Source organism: Rosa rugosa, chromosome 1 (assembly GCF_958449725.1).
Source record: "Rosa rugosa chromosome 1, drRosRugo1.1, whole genome shotgun sequence".
Lineage (NCBI taxonomy): Eukaryota > Viridiplantae > Streptophyta > Magnoliopsida > Rosales > Rosaceae > Rosa > Rosa rugosa.
This window is the reverse complement of record NC_084820.1, coordinates 37658946-37681577: the sequence shown is the minus strand read 5'-3', so window position 1 is coordinate 37681577 and position 22632 is coordinate 37658946. Positions and strand designations below refer to the sequence as shown.

Sequence of the window (22632 nt, the reverse complement as noted above, 5' to 3'; positions counted from 1 at the left end):
TACTCAATTTCTGTTGGAATCGAGCATCAATTTCTTCCCGTCTCCTTCTTCTTCTTCTTCCTCTTCCTCCTCTTCTTCTTTTCTTTTCGTCTGTTTCAACAAAATTCCAAAGCAAACTGGCACCAAGACAAGAGTCAATGAACCTTCACCGTTCCGCCGCCGTCTACTGTCAAGGAGGGTGACACAGAGAGAGAGAGAGAGAGAGAGAGAGAGAGAGAGAGAGAGAGAGAGAGAGAGAGAGAGAGAGAGAGAGAGAGAGAGAGAGAGAGAGAGAGAGAGAGAGAGAGAATGAGTGAGAGAGAGAGAGAGGTCTGGGTTTTCAGTAATCGGAACACCGAATCAAGGATAAAAGGAAAAATGATATTCAATCGCCCCATCCCCAAATAGAAACAGAAAAAACTGAATCGAAATCAAACACTAAAATCGATTGAACCCAGTTGAAACCCAAAACTAAAAAACGATTGAAACCCTAAATTGCTTACCGATATCTAAATCGAAAATAGATCTACTGGTCGCTGCAGAGCTCCATTAATCTGGACGTGAAAGACGAAGTAGAGACTAAGGTTGATGAATCGAGAAAGTGAGAAGATGAAGGAGAGAGTGAGAATCGAAATATGACAGAGCTAACTGAGAAGGAGAGAGCGAGGCTGGTGTTTGGGCTTTTGCGGGTTAACTTCTAGGTCGAGCTGAGAAGGACAGATCGAATTGAAAGTGATTTAATTGCGAGGGATATATGTCAAATAGCACAAGTCAAAATAACTTGGGAAATTTTAAAACAACCCCAACATTTAGACAACATTTAAATGTTGTCTGAATGTCACAATATTTTCTAGTCATTTAGGGTGTGGCTATTTGAGAGGGAAAATGCTCAATCAACAATTTGGATATCCCTCCAAATTTGAGATAGGAAATCACCACCTTCTACAACTACACAAATGTGTTGTCTGAATGCTCACCATTTTTCCAAATTAAACCAGTATGGTTTTAGTGTATATTCAGACGACAGAAAAGAAAATTATGTCGTCTGAAAAACTCAGACGACATAAAACAAAACTTATGTCGTCTGATGCGTGTCGTCTGAAGGCCTTTTTGGCATAGTGAATTGATGTAGAATGGATAAAGTTGAGGTAGTTGAGAAATTAATTTACGATCTCAGTAATTAATAAAGGTGCTCGAGATTATTTTTCATAAAGTGAAATCCTTTATTTAATAATAATAAAGTACATGACATGATGAGTTCGTGAAAATTTGTGGAGAATTTTTCGGATACCCGAGCTAATTTTTATAAATTTCAAAAGTTTAGGACCTATTGAAACATTATGGAAAAAGAAAAGAAAACTTGTACTGCTTCATTCTAACCGTCGATTAATTCTGAATTTTAGGCTATATATAGCCTTGGAAGAATCGGACGAATCAGACCATCTCAGAAGGTTCGATCTCTCTCGAACCGAAAAAGAGACCCGACGACCCGATTTGAGGATCCGACCATATTAAATCGCCATCTGGCCACTGTACGACGGCACACCGGCATCAACTTGTTCGTCTGGAAGTTGCCGACACACCACTGGTCATGGCTTGACCAATCGTGCCCGTGGAGGAAGAATCGAACGCTGGAAACTCTAAGGTTCTTCGGCGGGTTTAGAGAATTCAGACGACTCCAACCACCGATTGGGCTGCATGTGGTATGAAAAATCATCCTCTCGTCATGCTCTACCCGTTTGTGTAATTAGTTTTCGAATTTGATTAAGTTCTTAGGATTGGAGTTTCTGGGTTTGTTTTGGGTTCGACGTCGCGTCTCTCTCTCCACAGCAGTCGCTGACGTCACCCACTATCGGTTCTGGGCCGAGCTGGCAACCGGCAACGCTAGGTCAAGGAATTTGTCACGGGCTTGACATTTTTCTTGGCCTGGGTCACGAAAATCCTTGGTTTGGCTGGTCAAGGTTGGACCGATGGAAGCTTGTTTTTAGGAATTCATGATCACCACATCACCAATCCTAGGTGGAGGCCGGTCACCACCAAACCGCTGAACATGCTCTTAAGGAATGAGTTCCTGATTTTAAGGTGAGACCTAATTTCATTTCAATTCCCTTTTGTGTTAGTAAACGTAGGAGAAAACATCTTTCGAAGTTGATTCCCTTCTTTCAATGGGAGTGTATTAAATTAGGAAAAAATACTAATCACTACCTTGAACTCTATGGTAAAATCACTTCAGTCCTTGATGCTCTTCTAATTTTATCAAAAACACCCTCGAGCTTTCACTTTTGATCCAATAAGTCCAATCTGTTAGTCTTCTGTCCAATGAATCTATTCACTTGCTTACGTGTCACTATCTAATTGACTGAGTAGATTTCACTATTTGAAATTTACCAAAGAAAAAGTTTCCCAACCATTGCTCAAACTCATGACCTCATGATTAGGAGTTGAACAAGAAACCACCATGCTAACCTCATATTATTGTATCATGTCAATTTTTTTTTTTTTTTAGAGAAAAGGAAATTATAATGAAAAGCCCACTGGGCAACCAAAGTTGAGAAAATCTTGGTCCCAAGCAGGGATCGCAGCAACCGGCATACGCTTGAGCCAAACAATAAGAGAGGAGAGGCTATGGCTGATAGAGGTGATAAAGTCTTCTAAGAAATTAACTTCTCGAAAGATGTGAGAAAAGGAAACTTCTTCGAATGGGGAAGCCATTAGCTTGATATCATGAATAAGGGACCTCAGTTTCTAATTAAGGGATTTCACAGGCATTATTGATACAGTTAACAATGAGCTTGGAGTCACCTTCAATTAAAATGTTCTTGTAGTTGAACCGAAAAGCTGATTGGATACAGTCTTTTAGAGCCGAACACTCATCAAGGGAAACATTGGAAATCCCGAGGTTACAAGCTCCAGCAAGAACAGGTTGACCATTAGAGTCTCGGATGACGAAGATTGATTCTTAGAAAAAACTAACCATCAAAGTTGAGCTTCATATAATGGATAGGGGGAGGGGACTACTTGATCACATCAGCAGGAGCAGAGTGGTGCTATAACAGGAGAAGGATTATGCTCTCTATAGCTAGCACCAATGGAGACAACAACATGAATCACATAAGGAGGGTCGAGATGAGCAGAGTTGAAGACAATGTTGTTTCGAGTCTTCCAAATCTGCCAGCAAATAAGAATGCAGTCTTTAATGGCTGATAAGTCCTCTTTTAGAAAAAGTGCATGAAGCCAATCCTTGAAATTTGGAGCACTAGCAAGATGAAGAATATTACTAGTAAGGCTCCAAATATTAGTAGTAATTGGACAGCCATAGGAGAGGCCGTTAAAATCCTTCACACCTGAACCACACAGGGCACAAGAAGAGTCAATATTGTTGATATAAAGAGCTAGCCTAGCCCTAGTTTTCAATCTATCCCTTACCCTTTTTCGGCTTTTGGAGGGATATTCAAATGCCAAATTTTATTAAGAATTTTGGTCTGAGGGTGAATAGAAGAGTCACATTGAAGCCAGGTTGCAAATTAAATGGAAAATTTTCCATTAGGCGCTGGCCTCCAAACAAAGTCATCACCAACATCAAAACAATGGATAGGAATACTCGTAATAGTCATCACCACATCATTAGGAAGATAAGAAGAAAATTTATAAACATTCCAATGTCCATTACCAATATAGTTAGCAACATATTCATTTAAATCCACCAGATTGATCAAAGAAAAGCAAAGATTCAATTAAAAGTACATAAGTTGATATCTTTACCATTACCAATAATCCAATGTGTTCCTTTAATGATTAGATCTCTAGCATCTAAGATGCATTTCCAAGCCAACGAACGATTGAATTTCTTTCTAAGTTTAAAAGCGTTTCCTCAAGTATTTTCTTTTAACAATGTCACCCCACCAATTTTCTTTATTTGTTAAAATGTTCCAGCCAAGTTTAGCCATAATAACATTATTAGAAAACGAGGTTAAGAGCAAGTTCACCCGTTGGATCAGGGTCACTGGGTTAAGACATTGTTCACTGCCACTGGACGGTTCTGTTTTTGACCGGTCAGTTACTGTTCATTAAATTTTTTATAAATTTATTTATTGTAAAATTGAAATATATTTTGATGTAAATAGATGCTAGTGATGAACATTATAGATAACCTAACAACAAAAACATTAATTATTTTAGGTGAAAAAAAAAAAGAATTTATTTTTTTTAGGTGGACAAATTATGAATCACCGATATTTACTAACAATTTTTTTTTAAACGCGTGAAGCAATCACTGATATTTTTTTTTGAAAATAGTCAAGCAACCACTGACAACTTTGAACGAACTAGATCATTTGCATACTCAATCTAACGGTTATTGTCAATGTAATCTTATCTAAGATTTTGGATAAGATTATGAAGAACCAAGTGTTGACACGTGTTCTTATCAATAGATCATGTTTGGTGTGAAAAATGTCAATAAATAGAGAAAATTTGTGCACTCCATTCACACACAATTTGATCTTGGCAAATCTTCTTCTTTTTCATATCTCTAGAATTACACATTTCCTCTCCTTTCCTCATTTCAATGATGAGGTTGTGGGCTAAGATTTGATAGTCTCGAGATGAAGATGATAAGAGATGATGGCGACTAAGGCCATTGTGATCGCAGCAGTTATTGAATCTGTTAACCAAACTCAACAGCAGGTTTCTAGAATAGGTCGTGCACCAAACGAGGAGAGATTTAGTGAAGAAAGAGGCAAAAACATGATGGAAGATTACTTTGTTTAACGTCCAGGGCTCAAGGAATAGGAATTTTAAACACGCTATAGGATGAGTCACAGTGTCTTTAACCGCATCTCTCATGACCTTTGCCGCTATAACCAATACTCAATTTTTTCTTTATCCCGACATGTCACAATTTATGTGCTTCTTCACGCTATGTTATTTAAGAAAGAATATAAAAATCAATTAGTACAAATATAAATAGCATTATAATTGACAAAGTAATAATTTTAATTACAATAAAAATTAATTAGTACAAATATAAACGACATTAAAATTACTTAATTATTTATCAAGTAATAATTTTAATTATAATGTATCAAGAAACTAAATTATTTATCAACAAATTCATGCCTCATCAACCGTATTCAAACCGCTCTTGTATCAACTACGAGCTTGCCTTAATACACAATGTCACTCATAGAGTTCTATCTTCAAATTTTTCCATCTCCCTAAAAAAGCAGAAGTTGATCGAACACTTCCACTCTAATTTGCAGCATAGTGTTGCTTCACACCCTCCCATAGATCGTTTTTCCTTCGATGTTTACCCAAAATCGGATTTTGGCTGACATATTTCCAAGACTTACACAATTGAATGTCTTCCTCATTCATCCATCTCATCCCGGATTCAACACTTTGATATATGCCTTCTATGCCTTGTGCGGCCATATTGGAATAAAAGAAATTTTGGAAGACAAATTCTATATATAGGAGGAGGAGGAAGAAAAACTTTGTATAAATATGAAAGATAATTTTTTGGGGGTGAGAGGTAAAATAAATGGTAGGTATTTATAGAGAAATTTTTAGAATTTTTTACAATTCTTTTTGTTACCGTTTTATATATAGAGAGCCCTTCCACTAAGAGATCCGCCCTTCCACTAAGGGAACCCTTTTTTTGGTCATTTTAAGGGATCTCTTGTGGGACTCACTTTTTGTTCGCATTTTCGGATCTCGACCGTTCATTTTTAGGTCCTAATGTATTGATCACTTCTGCAAATTTTCAACCAAATTGATGATCATTAAGATATGGAACTAAATTAAATCAATGGACGAACTGAACCTGTCCAACCTGAACCGTATTTATAATTGTAAATCGCAGTTATGAATGCCTTAACGATTATGAATTTGACTGAAAATTTGCAGAGATGATCTACTCATGTGGACCTAAAAACTTAATGTTGAAGATGTGGATACGTGATTGAAAAGTTTGTCTAATAAGCGATCCCTTAAAATGACCATAAAAAGGGATCTTTACTAGAAAAGCCCTGCACACACACACACATATATATTAATTGCAAAATCGTTGGATCTAAGCATTAATTGAAACCAACGGTCATTAAATCTGGACTGTTGGTTTCAAATTGAGAAACAAGCCAACAACTATGTTCCACGTGCATGGCTGGTTGTGGGAATCAATTTCACTAAGCAACAAAAAAGGGCTGGCAACCAACTTGCATGGGTCAGTTTCTGGGTCAATTTTTTGGCCTCCTATGTGGACTAGGTTGTGGACTCTTTTTTTATGACGTGTTACTTTATGATTGAATGAATGGGTCTCAATATTAGAAATCTATCAAAATACAGTTGTCTGACAAATGACCTAACCATTGCTCGAATCCATGACCTCTTGCATACAAGTTGCACAAGTAACCACCACGCTAAGCTTATGTTGTTCTCGATTATCCTCAATTTTTATATTTATACCATATGCCTTGAATTTTCTCTTGGTCAAACTATATCTCTTGAAATTTCAAACAAAAATGTATTAATTATTTTTTATTTTATGAGAAATAAAATATTTTTTTAAAAAAAAATAAATTTCATTGAATCAATTAACGATTACAATTGTTTCAAATGGCATCCCTTATAAATTCGGCTCAATTAAAATATTTATTGTTTTAGCAATAGAAAATATTCATTTACTTGAGTTTGATTTCAGCTCAATTAAAACCCAAGTATTCATTCATCTTCATCAAAAGTACTTGGAAACAAAACAAAATATTTTTTTTTTTGAAATAGAAGTTGAATTTATTAGATCAATAGCCAAAAGCCTAGTCTACCATAACTTACATAAGCAAAACTGGGCAAGAAAATCCGAACTCAACTATCTGAAGGAATTGTGTCCTAAAACAATCATTTTGATATAATTATTATTGTAATTATTATTAATCAAAAGGGCAAGTTTATTGTTCATTGCTTATATTTAATATTTGATTGAACAAGGTCCAAGGAATATGAGTTAAAGAGAAAGTAATCTAAAGAGTTAGATGTGTGAGACCTTTACTCTTTCACACTCTTATCCTAAAAGGTTCCTAGTCATAGGATTATCACTTGGACATTGATAATCCGGAAAGACTAGCACATACTATGTATGCTCAATATGGAGGATGATATGTCTCTTGTCATTTGTGTAGAGACACTAATACAATTATGTGGGTGCTCTTAACTTAAAGAGTACACTGAACGCGATCATTAGAGTTCTTGTATGGAATCTTACTTACATGTCAAACTTGAACTCTAAATTGCAATAATACAAATTAGTCCTTTGACCTGAGACACCATAGTTGTCTTATGAGTGAATGGATTATCTCTTGATGATGCAATAATATTGTGTCCCTTAATGGATATAATAGATGCATTCATTGGTATAATCAATTCGGTCATGGAGACATGTGAGTGTACAACAAGGAATCTCTATCCTTAAGTAAATAAGGTGTATGTTCAAAGATGTGATTCAATGAGTCTTTGGCCAAAGCATTGAATGAGATTTAAAAAGGAGTTTTTTAATCACATTCTAAGAATCACATAAGAATGAAAATCACATTAGGGGATTGACATATCAATTCCATACCCCGATGATGTGATTTAGAACATCGTGTTAGAGAAGGACCGTATTGTATTGTAATTCCAATTGAATAGGTTCTTTGTCATTCTACATTAACTAAGGTAGTCATGATATGTTGCAAGACGTCACTCATGACTTGTGAAGTCCCCGAGGATTAATAAACATTTATTATCCTAATAACAAGGGAGAATCAAAAATGGAGTTTTTGATTCTTAAACAAAATAGAATGGTTTCTATAAACTTCACTGCCTTGTTAATTAGAACCTAAGAGATCGCACACCATATAAGTGGATCCTTGAGATTGTATATGAAGAAGATTAAACAAGAGTTGGTTATGAGCAAATAATTAATTAGATTTATTATTTGGACATAATTAGAATTTTCGGGTAAAACCCGAACCTATTGGGCCTAAACGATTGTCGGATTTTGGTGCGGACTTGGGCTTCACTAAATGAGATTTAAATGAAAGCACAAGACACATTTTTAGTGCCCAATAACATGTATGGACCAGCCAAAATATTGGCTTTATGAAAGTCAATATTTTCTTTTAGTAATTGGAGTTATTTCCTATTATATATATAAAAGTGAAAGCATAGACATAATAATGGTAGCATCTCTACACCATTATTTTCAGATTAGAGAGAGAGAAAGAGTGTTCTCTCTTGGTCCATTTTTCAGAAATTAAAGGAAAGAAGAACACTTGCATAATTTCTTCTTTTCTTTCATCTTTCTTCATCTCTTGATTCACTTGATGAAGATCCTTAGAGGCCATATATTTTTGTGGCTTTACTTGTTACATCAAGGAGGAGATTACAAGCACAAGAAGGAGTACAAGGAGTTCTTAATTCAAGGTGGAGGAAACACACACAAGGAGAGATCAAGGAGAGGAACTTTTGTGGTTCACTTGGATCGGATTAAAATCACGCTCCAAGGGTGAGTAGAACATAAACTCCCTCTTTGTTCTTCCTTACTATGCATGCTATATATGTTTATATACATATCACAATAAGCCAAGATCATGGGTTAAAGGAATGGATTTTATGTTTAGTTAGTAGTTTAATTGTTAAACTAATTCCGCACTAATTAAAAAGTTTTTGAAATTCATCCATTCCTTCACTATCTAAGCTAGAGCAAATCATTAAAATCTCTGGGACGCTCACATTTGAGCGAGCCTATACAAGAATGAAAAAACATCGCCTCCTTCGGAAAAGAAATCATTCAACTAGCCCTCATTTGCCAATCACACAATTGTGGTACAAGTAAGATACTAGAAACGTCATAGAAGACTCATAGAAGTTTATCCAACCTCACATAGGCTCAATACTCTAATATATTAGGGCCCAGATTGCCTTGACCTGAGCCCAAGCCTGTAGGCCCAAATCCAAAACAAGTCTTGTCTAGCAGGAAAGCTCCCCTGCCTTATCAGCCCAAGATTGAGCCCAGGCCCAAAGACCCAGGCCTAAACCCAAGCAAATAGAGGAGGAACCTTTCTACACTGCTGCTCCTTTGTCGTCGTGCAATAAAACGCCGGACCTGCCGCCTTGCCTCGACTTGACCAACTACGTCACTTCCTCAACCACCAGCGACACCGATCGAGCCTGACGCTGCAGCAGAATCAATCCACCAGAGGCCGACGATTCAAACCGCGCCTCCCTTGCAGTACTGCGTCGGAAGTTTGCCCTCCCAAGCCGTTGTATTCTGGTACGACCGAGAAGCCCAAACTAGAGTAAATCTGATCAAAGCCTCTCAGTAACGCCTCGATTCCACCAACACGACCATCGCCTGTCGTTCCTCACACAACCCCTCCGACACTGCACAGGGCTTTCTATAAACCGAGAACCAGGACAATCTCACCAAGCCATGGCCGACACTGGACGCGATCGGATCTAACGGTTGCCACTTTGCACATTACCCTAGGCTTAGGGTTTTGCTAGAGAGGAAAACTGTGTTCTTTTTTAAAACAAAATAAAAAACTTAATGATGAAATTTTCCAAGTATTTGAGTTTTTTCATGGGATATAGTATTTATATAAAAAGTAAGATTAATAAATATCATAAATAAATATTTTTGTTTGAAACTCTAAGGATTATAGTATAAATAAATAGAACTGAGAATAATATAACATTATGAGGATAGTGTGGTGGTTTGTTGTGCGATTTATATTTAAGAAGTTGTGAGTTTGAGTTATATATAGCTTAGTAATTTTTTAGAAATTTTTTTATTTGATAAATTTTTAATAATGGGACCCACTACTAAGCTGACTAGGTATGCCACCTCATTACCATGTCCACACCAATAAGTTAACAGACTCACTTAACGAAAGACTAAATGTCTAAATGATTGGACCTATTGGATCAAAATTGAAAATGTAGGGATGTTTTTGATGAAATTAGAAAAGCAGAGACTGAAATGATTTTACCACTAAAGTTCAAGATAATAACCAATATTTAGCCCTAAAAAAGGAGACGGGTCTTATTCCCAGACCTCCCATGGCCTTCAGCAGACATACCTTGTTCCAAACCACAACAAGGGTGCTTGAATTTTTACCCAAGAAAAACTTCCTCATGTCTTTGTCAATAGTCTTGGTCACTTTAGGAGGGTACTTGAAGTAAGACCGAACATGATTAATTAGGGAAGGCAAAATCATCACAAAAAATGATTAGCATCACCATAAACTATCACCATCATCGAAGTTAGCACACAAGAAAATCAATTATGAATAGTTGTGCAAAGTCACTTATCACTACAAGACCTTCAACAATTGGAAAAACAATTATTTTAACACATTCTCTCATCATTTGAAAATTGAAAAACTATAAATAACAATCTATCAAAATAGGATTTCTTTGAATAAAAAAATCAAAATAGGATTTCATGAGCTTGGTGTCATCATCTTTGAGAATCCGCCTATTCATGCTGCTCAGGCTTATCTTGATGACATTTCTGCAGTTTCTAGAGCTAGGAGGAGCTCCTGCTCTAACATTTAGTTCTTTTTGTTGTTTTGTTTGGGTCTTTTAGGCCCTGCTTGTAACCAAAAAAAAAATATATATATATATTTGAATATCGCTTTAATTTCTTCTTCAACACAATCCCATAGTAAAAAACCGAAAAGAAAAATAAAAAAAGGAAAAGGTGGGGAGCAATGAACCGCGTAGCAGTGGGAGAAGGGAGATAGTGGGAGAATCAAGTATGGATAGAGAGAAACGGGGGTGGGGGTGACTGATTGACTGACTCGTAGGGAGGGGTATATCCTGGTGGTAGGCCTCATGGATAAGCTGCAGGATCATACGGCCGAGTACCGACCACAGTTGTAAAATCAACTCGGCTTGTTGTCCCCAAGGCATGGACAACATGTGGCTGCTGCTACGGACTAAAAGATGGATGATCCGCTGTAGTGGAGGCTGACACTACTGTGGGAGTCATGGCAACTGATAATGTGGGATGTGCCATGACTCCACTCGTCGTAGAGACCCCGCTTGACGTTAAAGCTGATGGTTGAACTGATATCATTCGGAGACTTGATATAGGTACAATGAGATCTCTTAATGCAGCTAATCTATTTGGAATTTTGGATCAGAAGAAGAGGTATGGCCTTGTTGCTTACACCTATAACAACGGTTCCCTCGAGACTTGGCGTAGGGATCTGATAACATTCACCGAGTCTTATCCCACTGGACGTGCCAAAAGATGTTCGCTCAAAAAATTGTCTCAGCCAAGTGTTGTGTGGCCGAGGGCTTCTTTGGCTTACACGTGTCTTTCTGGCTTTGTGACGTGTACGTGGGAGTGCCAACTCGCGGCTGGGAGGCCAAGCGAGGTTTTGTTTTGGTTTGTTGATCTTACACTTATCTGACTTCTAATCAGTCGATTATGGACTGAGGAAGGATCGATTTCGGCCACAGGGTTCTCTCTGCCTTGGATGCAAGGACTTTAACACGGATCGGCTTATTAGCTGAAATCTTGGTGCTGTGTAACTCGATGAGTGAATGTGAAAGTGTAGATGGCAGTGATTTTTATGATTTTCTTAATATTGGCACAAAGTAAATAACATGAAGTAAATGACAACAAATAAATAACACAAAAAGTAGATGTAGATAAAGAAAGTGTAGGTAAAGTAAAGCATAATAATGTAAAATGCAAGAAATCTAAAGTGCAAGAATGTGAACTGCAGGAAAGTAAGAAACAAGAAGATAAATTCTAGGAATAAAAGAGCGGTAATGTAAAGCGCAGGAATGATAGATGAATACAGATAAAGAAAAGCGATAAGATAAAACACGTAAAGATTGATAATTGTGTAGAAAAGTATTAAGATAAAAGTTGTCGTCGCGTAGAGTGTATGGTTGGGGACCTCTAACAATGATGTCTATGGTCATTTTTATAGTGAATGATAACACTATTGAAAAAAAAAAAAAAATCTCATCCTTGATTGTTGAGATTGATTACAAATAAAATAAAAATTCAAGTTGTTTTACGTTTTTGGCATCTACGATGCGATCTACGCTTTCAAGGGTAATCAGGTTCATTAACTGATGATTTCAGCACTAAAACCCTTTAATGTCCATTCAAGTTGATTTTTCCAAATCTGGTATCAGCCCTCTTGAACACCTTATCTTTTGCCGTAGACAGCGGTGAAAGCTTTTATGGATCTTTAATATGCCACGGCTAATTAGCTGCAGTCATTCATTATGCCTTGTAGGTTTGATCCACATTTGATTTTTCCAGATTTGGTAATGGCTCTCTGAATGCGTTATTTTTTGCTGTAAAGTTGACAGCTAGCTAGTCTTCAGTATGTCGTGGCCATTCAACTGCCACGTGGGCCATGCCAAATTTAGGTTCAAACGACCGTGATCATTCATTGTGTTGCGGCCTAGTGGTTCTTGTCTAGTTGGGTGTGCTCCCCAACCTAGGTTCGAACCCCGAAGCTATCAAAGTGGCCAGACACTATGCTGCAATGCACAGTTGGAGTATTTCACATGCGCCGAAGGGGTTTATCTTGGGCCTAAGAAGCCTTTGGGTTCTCCTTGACAAAGTCAAAAAAAAAAAAAAGTAAAAAAAAAACTACTACGTCCTAAGCAAAACCCCTTGTGGTCCCAATGCACATGTCTGTCGCATGGGCCTTGCTAAATTTAGGTACAAACATAAGTAGCATTCTGTGGTACAAACAATTACGTGCTGGCGAATGCAATTTAGCTCAGTGGTTAGAGCACCCACTACCTAAGATCAAGGTCCTGGGTTCGAGTCACCATGAGGGTAGGAGTGAAATCCTTTGATCCTCTTCTAAAAAAAATGAAGAAAAAAAAAATGCAGGGGTTGTCATGCCCCGATTTTTAAGCACAATTAATAAAACAAATTAAACAATCATAAATACTCCAGGTGTAATAGTTCAGACATCAACACTAAATACTTGGAAAATTTTTCTTTTAAAACAACTACAAGATGGTGCACTGAACCCACAATGTCAATACAGACTCGTTCTTTAGAGGCACGTATTACATTATACCAAGTTTATAAATTAAATTGAAACAAAAATTCAATAAGTAAACACACTCGCCACACTTACTACACAGCGGAAGACTAACAAGTGCGAAACAACAATTAAGTTCCTAAACCTATGACTGCAACGACAATGGAGCTCAGCTCCAACTACGTTCACCCTACCCTGCAAGATAAACCCCTAGCCTACACTATGGAATAGTGCACCAGGTTGCAACAACAAACTCAGTAAGATTTTGAAGCTCGTGTGAGTAAACTCAAACAACCAAAACAGAAGCACATGCTTAAATCATCTCAACTTAACAAAATCGATATGTATTTATCACGACAAAGAACATCAAGTTCACATCCTACAATATCATACTTACATAAGTTAACTCATAACTAAGACCCATATGCTCCGACTCTCAACTCAGCATCCAATTACACCAAAACTGCAACGAAAACAAATCCAACGTACTCAAGTAACATTTTAAAACATTTTAAAATGCAACAGTCTACAAAATCGTCATTCATTTGACTCAACAAAAGTAGTTGTCACCTCACTGACATTTCAAATAACTTTTAGTCTCAACAACAAATCCACGAAATCACACTCCTTTTCTCTCGATAGGAAGCATTTGTCATCACCGTGACATCATAATCATTTCACAACTCACCACAATCTCGTGAAGAAATATAAATCTCAAACCACAACCGCACTCACAATTTACACTAAGTAAAATTAGTAATCCCTGCATAGAAAATTAGTTCAGGAAATCACCTAATATCACACAATCCAAAATCATAATAATAGAGTTTAGTTCAGGAGGCTAGCAAGGCAAACAACTGCTCAAAAAGGGGTTGAACGCGCAGCCTGATGAACTTCAACAACAGAAAAAATCAGCTCCGGCTAAGTTGCAGATTGCAACACGAGGAGCAACTTTCATAGCTGGCACTAAGGCCGATTCAGCCTATATCGAGCTAGATCAAACTCGTAAGGTTTCAACCGTTAAACTTCAAACCCCGATTTCTCACTCTACACTTTAAATCGATCTTCAAGGCTTGTATGGATGGAAAGAGCATGAGGAGAGCTTCAAAATCCAACCATTTTCATGCCCAGCCATGGCCGAAGGAGGGAGAACCAACCTGGTAGTCGTCGCCGCCACTTCCGCCATTCAATCTGCCGAGTACGATGAGAGTTGATGGAAGCCAGTGGCTGGGGAAAGGAAAGGACACCAAGAGGAGCATATCTGGGTTGGTCTCACGGCCATTGGCCGACAGAATCGGAAAATACAACCGGGTCAGGTCGCCGGGTCTGGGTCAGGTCAACCGCTTAGTTGAGAGAGAGAGGGTTTTCGGAAATTTCTGGAACCCTTCAAAAAAAGAAAATTGTGAAATTTTCTATAATTGTTCCTATTTATACAAAAATATCCGCAAAAGGAAATAACTTCCGTTGATCATAACTTCTTCATACGATCTCCGATTTTCGTGTGCCGCATGTCCACGAACTTGCATCAACGCACTCTATGACTTTTGTGAAGAAAGTTTTCAGAGAAACTCAACGAATAAAAAGTCAACTCTTGACCCCTCGAAAATAAAACGTTTCGAGTAATTATTCATCCGAAATACTTTCACTTCACCACAAAGCACATGAAAGGCACTCAAAAACAATTAATCATACAAGCCAACAACTTAATAATTTCTGAAATCACATGAAAATTAATAACTAATTTTCAGGGAATCACAGGGGTAGTTGATGATTTTTCCCTAAAAGATACGGAGTTATTCTATTTACAGGTTCACTTTAAAAAGCGAGCTTAATTTGTCTTGTAATGAGTTGTAGTGCTTAGATAGGAATTTGGTTGTTGATCTGACATTTTTTTTCTATCTTTAAATATTTATAGTCTCTAGCCTTTTGGCTGTTGATCTAATGCACTCAACTTCTAATTCAAAAAAGAACTTTTGAATGGTTAAATAATATATTTAGACCGCTGAGTGTGAGTAAATAAGAGAGCGTAGACACACGGGTTCATACATAAATGAACCTAAGTTTTTTCTTGTTGGAGATTAGCACCAAACCTAATAGCAAGTTGCTTCACTTGGGTTAAGCCCGGTGCCCTCGAGAATCTCTCGAAGGGCTCCCTTTAGGGTGTAAAAAAAAAAAATATATATATATATATATATATATATATATAATAAAATGAATTAAAATTAGGAAAAGTTTGTTTTTGTTTTTCAGTGAGTCTATTTGCTGGCCTGTCCACCTAAACCGGAGGCAGACATCTTTCTAAGAAAAAATCTTGAGACATCTTTGAAGATCAAATTCGATCTCAAGTTCTCAGCAAGGGGAGATCAGTGTGGTACTACGAGTCACGAGTATCATCTTGGACGGAGAAACGGGGCTAGTTAGGTTTAGGTCAAAATACGAAAGTTAAAGTAATTGGGAAACCAACAATTTTTCACATGAACACCTTAAACCCCGCCACACCAAACAACTCAGATGGCACCATAATGCTTACGGCTAGCTCATCACAGTCTGATATTAGGTTCAGCAATTGATCAAAGCTTAAACAACCAACATGTCACAAGGCATTCTGCTAACAAAGAACACATTGGCTAGTCTGCAACTACAAAGGTGGTGCTACCATATACTCAACTCCCTGCTTCAAAACAATCTAGCCCTTTGCATTTGTTAACTTAAATGCATAGATTTCTATTCAGCATTGACAATATCTAGTAGTCATATACAGCATTGACAAACTGACAATGGCATAGATCATGAAGAATCGGAATAATATTTGTAACCTTGAAATTATACCAGCTAGTTATATAGCTAAGTTACATAATAGTAGCTTATTCCTGGCTACATCCAAATCGCAATCCTAGCCCCATGAAATTGATATTCCAATACAATTGAAATTAAAGTTTCATCCAAGAATGGAACTCTACAATTATTACTGTTACTACATCTCTAGCTACATGACAGAAGAGAGGGAGCAAGCTAGCTTGGCAAATCTTATCTGATCTGGAAATGCTTGCAAGTCGAGTTTTCTTGGATGTTGATCTGAATTCTTCCGGATCCCATGTCATCAACCTTCCCACATGACTGAGTACTAGTCCCTTTGCGGCTTGAGCCTTCTGCATAAGACTCCAAGGAATTCTTCCTTCGCCGTTCATTGTGGCCAGCCAAGCGCCTCCGACAACTCCGCTTGGTGTCATCGAATTCTGATAGCTCATGAAATCTGCAGCCCAACATTTCCAGTCAGTATATCTGCCTAAAATTATTAAGACTGGAGTCTCAACACTTGGTCATGTTTTGGTTATTTTAGTGTTATATGTAACATGTACCAGTAGCTATTACTATATTTAAGGATTAAAAAGAATGAGCATTTGAAAATTGTAAGCTATATCCAATGAAATTGAATATGCAGTAAAATAGTGTTGGCTGTATTTCCAGATCTTACAGTGAGATAGAATATTCATTATCCATTGAAGGCTGTGAAAAATAAACTGAAATTGACTTTCAAAAGTAGTTTCTATATTAGCTCTGAAGTAAAACTGAAGAAATCTTTAACTAGTACAATATTAAAGGAATAAAGAAGATGAGCAGACTTATGGCAGTAAATGGTTGCTGGTAAAGTGTAAAGCATTGCTGCTGGATTCTTATTGTGACCCCTATAACAAAAACAACAACAACAACAACAAAATGAAGTATGAACTTAACAAAATGAGTGACAGTTCCCAAACCCATATGGAAACCAGCAACTACAAACTGTGCAATTACTTACTGCTAAAATCATACATTAACCACCCAATTGAGTGTAAATTGCATAGCCCAAAAACAAAGCAAACATAAAACAGACAAATATTGAAAATGCAACAGATTATACAAGAACTTAAATTAATTAATTAATCACCTGCTGCATTGCTGGCAAAATCTTTGGCTGATCCCAGCCAAAAGCACAACTGGAGCCTTAGAATGATGGTCACACACCTTATGCCTTCTATGGTAGAGCTTTGCATCACTCAGATCAGCTGTACACTTGTCAGCCTGACAACATCTCATCATCTGGTTCAGGTTCTGGTTCTTCACAGATCCACTTCCACTTCCACCCACAACTTGTAATTTCTTCTTCTTACTGTACAGAACCTCCTCCTCCTCCTTCTTCACCACCACATGGGGGTTCTCCTGCTTCCTCTGCTTGCTTTTACTCTCTTCCATGATTAGAAAGAGTAGCAAGGGAGACAAGAGAAAATGAGGTAGTCTGTAGCTATCAAGATCAGGAAGAGGAAGAAGGATATCAATGGGTTTGTTAGTGATGTGGTGTTTTGTATAGGGGGGAAGGGAAGGAGAGAAGATTAAAAAGTGAAAGTAATGAGGCAAGAGTAGTGAGGACCACAGCAATCTGCTCCATAATTCTTTTCCTGAGTTGTTTCTGTTGCCTTGGGCTCTTGGCTCTTGTTTAGTTTGACAGTTTGTCATACAATAATGCATGATGGCTTCATTTGAGAAGGGACACAGGACACTGGGACAGTCAAGGGATGGGAATGTCCAAGAATAAATGGATACAATACCATTTTTCATTTTATCAATTAGAAGCTTTTGAGAAATTAGATTACGAATAAATGTGGTCTCGTTAAAATTATGGTACACTAACTATCAACGCAAGAGGAAAGTAAGAGTATCAAAAGCAACTCAATCAACTAAGATTCAATACAAACTTCAACAACTAATCTATAACAAATTCAAGCCAGGGAAACTGAGCATCTTGCCAGAATTATCCTAACATCGTGTCTAAATCTGAACAAGAGCACTAGTGTTTATTGTTTGAGTTTAAGAAATCAATATTGTTTGAGTACATGATCAGCAACTGTTTGAGACATAATCAAGGCATACTATGTTGAGATAAAAGAATGGGAGAAAGCCATGTTACATACAAATTTGGGTGTTTCTAATTCTTTTGAGTCTCTTATGTGTGTTTCTATTTATATAATCCCACATAGCTTAGAACACTATTATTATTAGTCATGTTTTATCGCAGAAGGAAAGAAATGCATATTTTCTGGCTTGTTTTGAAGGGTATACCACCCCTTTCTTGTTTTCTCCTGTTCACATTCTGTTATGAAGTTCTACCTCTTCTAACCCCTGCAATTGGGATTTTTAGACTGCACTTCTTGAGGGTGAAGGCTCACCTATCAATTACCCAAAGTTTGTTTCCTAATATACCCAGACAACCCTGTAGGGTACCCGGCACTAATAGTGTTGGGTAGGTCTGGTAGACAAATTGAATATCATTCATGTTAGTAATGGTCATAGAATACGTGGGGCTTTCTAACCAAAGTCTTGTTTCCTATGATAATTGATATGATTCTAGTTCTAGAGACATGAGAGGCGACCATCCCAAGTATAACACATGAAAATGACATCCAGACGAGAGGGGGGAAGTACTGTTACTGTACACTGATGAAGCTACAATAAAAGCTAGACTGAATGACGTAACGTTGCAACTACACTTGACTCCTTGAGTGGTAATTCTACAAGTTCCTTCTGACCAGTTTTGGCTACCCCCTAACGTGCTGTTGAATTTGGGGGATCAATTCCCATTTCTTCAAAATATGCTCTCTGCACCAACCATTCCTACTTGAAACATAGTCCATTCTCTTCTACACCTCTCCCTTACCTGACACGAAAATAATTCGCAGTTTTCAGGCTCTTCTTATATCTGGAGAGATAATGTAAATTCACTAGAAATGCAAAGGCTATGTAAATATTGATTATGAGGAGTTCATGTTTCTGCATATGCATATTGGCACATAGACACAGGAAGGAGTAAGGACAGAGAGATTGTTACATACCCCTTCCCATGGCGCTCTACCACTCTCTGCTTGCGCCTGATCAAAAACAGCAAGTCATGATCACATTTGATTACAGATAAAATCAGTATATCAATCAAGAATTTTTGGTTTGGGGCCACTAAATTAAGGTCAAAAACTAGGGTTTACCTGGTTTAGAAGTGAAGGAACACCTTGATGGACAATCCACTGTGCATCTACGACTCCTATTTTCTCATGTGCAGGCTGTTTCCAAGCAAAGAAAAAAGGTGGAAGACCAAATCACAATCACAAACAAGAGGGAGCTAAGGCAGAATGACAAAAGAAAGAAAAGAAATGGTTTGAACCTCTACACAGAGTCTAAGAGCAAAATCCAGACCCCAACCATGGACCAGGTCATTCTGCAAAATCACGGAAAAGTTTTTCATGGTAGCCTTAGAGTAATCATTAAAGTACTCGGGATATCTTGAAAAAAGAAAATAATATTATATACCTGAATCATATGCGCCATAATTTCTACAAACCTGCATGTTTGTGAGTTCATGGTGAGATGTAATAATACCTATTTCCCAGAGGGTGATGGATAAGATATAGTTACATACGCTGTACAGGGCGGCAAATGCGGATCATTACACCAACCAGGTTTCTCCTCTGTCTGCCTGTAGGAAGAGGATCAAGAAAACATGTGGTCAAGCAACTAGCTTAGCCATCATTGAATCTGGTTAACTAACATGGAGAGAATATTATTAATGAGCAAGAAAAATTGGCAAGCTTACATGTGAACTTCACTATGACCTCTCCTTTGTCATCTGCCATGTTAGCCCATTATTTGGTTCTAAACCAGACTGTGATACTTCCAACCCATATTTCCTTACTAGTTTTATGTATCCGGTACAAAGAAAATTAAAGCCTGAATACACTATTTCATTCCTGAAGTTATTTTCAAATAAAGCACCATAGTGAACTCACAAAACTCACTCCTCTGCATTAAAGTGCTCCACACTGAGATCCTCATCCCAAATTAATATGTATTCATAGGATGCCACAATGTCAGGATGCAAAAAACGCTTGGCACACCACCTGGAAGCAGTTCAATAAGCTTATGAAAAAACATAACTTTTGCAGGGCTTAGCAAGAATCTATTGCAATTAGGATGAAAATTAAGATATACAAATGCTTAATTCGTTTCTAACCATTTAGTTTGCTTCTGAATGCTCACATGGATAGCCTGCTTTGACCTCTCAAACTCATCCCATTCACTTGTCTGACCATCACAGTGAAATAAAACAATTGTGAAATTCTCTGAGAACTGTACAGCATAGATTTAGCAAAAGAGAGAAAAAGAGATCAAGAACTGCAAATGAATTTCTAGATAGAAGTAACCTTTTTAACTGCTGCATCTATATTTTTTTTCTGAGCATGGCATTCAGTAAAGGTTACAAGATATTTTGGCTTGATGGTTAAGTCCTGCAAGTGCCGCCTCCACAAGAAAAGGTTCAGATTAGAGAACAGATCTGTAACAAATCTACTCATCAGTCAAAGACAGGGAGGGCAAAAATAACCAGCTGGGTACTCGCCAGTCACTATAAACCGCCACCTTGCCCCTCCTTATAGGAGGAAGATAGGGAGGGAGGGAAATTGGGGATTGTGAGTACCAATAGGTATTATTTCCATCATCAGTCAAAAAAAGAGAAGTTATTCTTGTTGGAATAAAGTGCAACCTATTTTTAAATAAAATAAGTCTGGCATGCCATTCAATTATTCTCTATCTATATTCCCTTATTAATTTTTACCAACTTCCCTTTCTAATGTGAAAATTGCTCATATTTGAACTTTCAATTTAACCTGAAGCCTAAACAAAGTATTACTCTTTTTATTTACTCCCTCACAAACTCGAACTGTCCAACCCATCTCAATACAGTTATTATGATAGGGATAATAACTGTTGTAGGGCTCAATGACTTTATATGAGAGGAATATAAACACTAGAAATGTTTTGATAGTAAAGTTATGATAGCAGATGCACACCTCACTGGGAAGACCCCATAATTGATGAAGATATAATTCTGACTCAGATTCTATGATGCCAAGGAGGATTTTTTTGGAACCCAAATCTGCCTTATAATCAATCGATAGTAGTCAATGCCAGCACATAATTGTCAGGACTATTGACAATGCCAATTTTTCAGTTAAAATTACAACATCAGAACATCTTAAACAAAAGTATGCATCATTAGTAGCATTGTACTAGTATACCAGTGTACTAATTATTTATATGTTTCTCACAATACAATTGTAGGTACTTTGTCCTACGAAACACTACAAGGAAACTGTGTTACAAAGAACTACCACAATCCTCTTCAGTAACAAGCAATCTGCTCAGTATTACCATGAGAACTAGAAAGGTAATAACATAGCAGAGTACAAGGCTTGCATCAGACCATACCTTTGCATCATTAGGGATGTATTTTACAGAGATATCTCTGTTGCTCTTCAAAGAAGACCAGGCATTCACCAGTGCTTGGGTTGAGAACCCCGAGTACTTCTCCTCTATGTATGAAAGATCAATGGAAGAAAAATGGCTGGGTGGGAAATTCATCTACAAGATTCAAGCACCATAAGGTAAAACAAAAATCCGTGTCAGTCTTCTTATGATCCAAACTGACTGAACTGGAAACTTATTCAAACAAACAAAAGCCTTGCACCTTAGTTAACGAAATGGTTGGAAATGACACTCCTAGAAAGAAGCCAAACAGAATCGCAACAAACCTCATTTTCTCTTCGGGTTTTCTTACATTCCCACTGCAAGCTCAAAACAGGGTCCATGTTACACAAACCACAGTGATCCTTCAATGTTGTTGTAAGATGATAAACACAATGATCACCCAATAACAAACATTACGCAATAAAGAAGATGAGTTAGAAGTTCCATACACGCATGTGGGACTGCCCATATTCAGTCAAGTTTCTATGACTCTACAATCACAAAGATCATCAGCTCCTACCACTTCAACAATGAAGTGCTTGTCTTAAACCCTGAAAAGATAAAACCTTTGGCTGGCTTAAACCCTACTGTGTGAACCCAAATTAATTACACTACACTGTTCAGCTACTGACCTTAATTTGATCCATTGTTTTATGCAAGTATTTGGCAAAATTTCATCAAAATTAATGGGCAGAATGAATTAAGCGTAAATTTCTTGAACTAAATTTGGGTTTGTTCACACAAAGAAAATGAAGTTAGATTTTCAAAGAAACTGGAAGGAAATCAATGAGTGAGAAGTAAACGAACGAGGTCATGCTTCAAGCTTCAATCTTTTGACCAAGTGGTGGACTACGTTGACTTTCCACTGAGTGTCTGAGATTCTGGAAATCTGGATTTATCGAGAAAAATGAAGGAATGGAATTCCGAGAAAGTCAGGAACTTTGAGTCGTCACTTCTTATAGCTCTGGCCTTCCAACGGCGAAGTAGAAATTTTGGAAGGAAGAAGATGGAGATCTGATCGTTGGTTTGATGTGGAACCCACGTGAACGATGGATATTGAATAAGTTGAACTGAAAATCCGTAGAGTTTGAAAATGAGTAACAAGTTTAAAGGTTTTTTTATTTTATTATTTACTGCGGTGAAAGAGAAATAATGAAATTCGTTCTAACACCTCGACAATGTTGTTCGTTTTGTTTTTATTTTAGCGGGCTATGTGTTCACGAGAGATTCTTAGGTGGGGAACCCATACCAACTCATT

The 22632-nt window shown here is 37.4% G+C and overlaps 1 protein-coding gene and 1 pseudogene across 1 annotated transcript; both read right to left on the bottom strand.

Annotated features, from left to right (window-relative positions):
• Positions 1-15831: 15831 nt before the first annotated feature.
• On the bottom strand, positions 15832-18185 carry LOC133724813 (uncharacterized). Its single transcript, XM_062151659.1, has 2 exons — positions 16975-18185; positions 15832-16299 (listed from the first exon to the last, which is right to left on the bottom strand). The coding sequence occupies exons 1-2, from the start codon at positions 17640-17642 to the stop codon at positions 16074-16076; spliced, it is 894 nt and encodes a 297-aa protein (XP_062007643.1). The 5' UTR covers positions 17643-18185; the 3' UTR covers positions 15832-16073.
• A 149-nt stretch (positions 18186-18334) lies between these two features.
• On the bottom strand, positions 18335-22405 carry LOC133724811 (uncharacterized; annotated as a pseudogene).
• Between the last annotated feature and the right edge of the window lie 227 nt (positions 22406-22632).

Coding starts and splice junctions, on each gene's coding strand:
- LOC133724813 (XM_062151659.1), bottom strand. CDS start 17,642: ATGAAAAATGGTATTGTATCCATTTATTCTTGGACATTCCCATCCCTT. Junction 16,300..16,974: donor TTTTGCCAGCAATGCAGCAG/GTGATTAATTAA, acceptor GTTGGGCTGCAG/ATTTCATGAGCTATCAGAAT.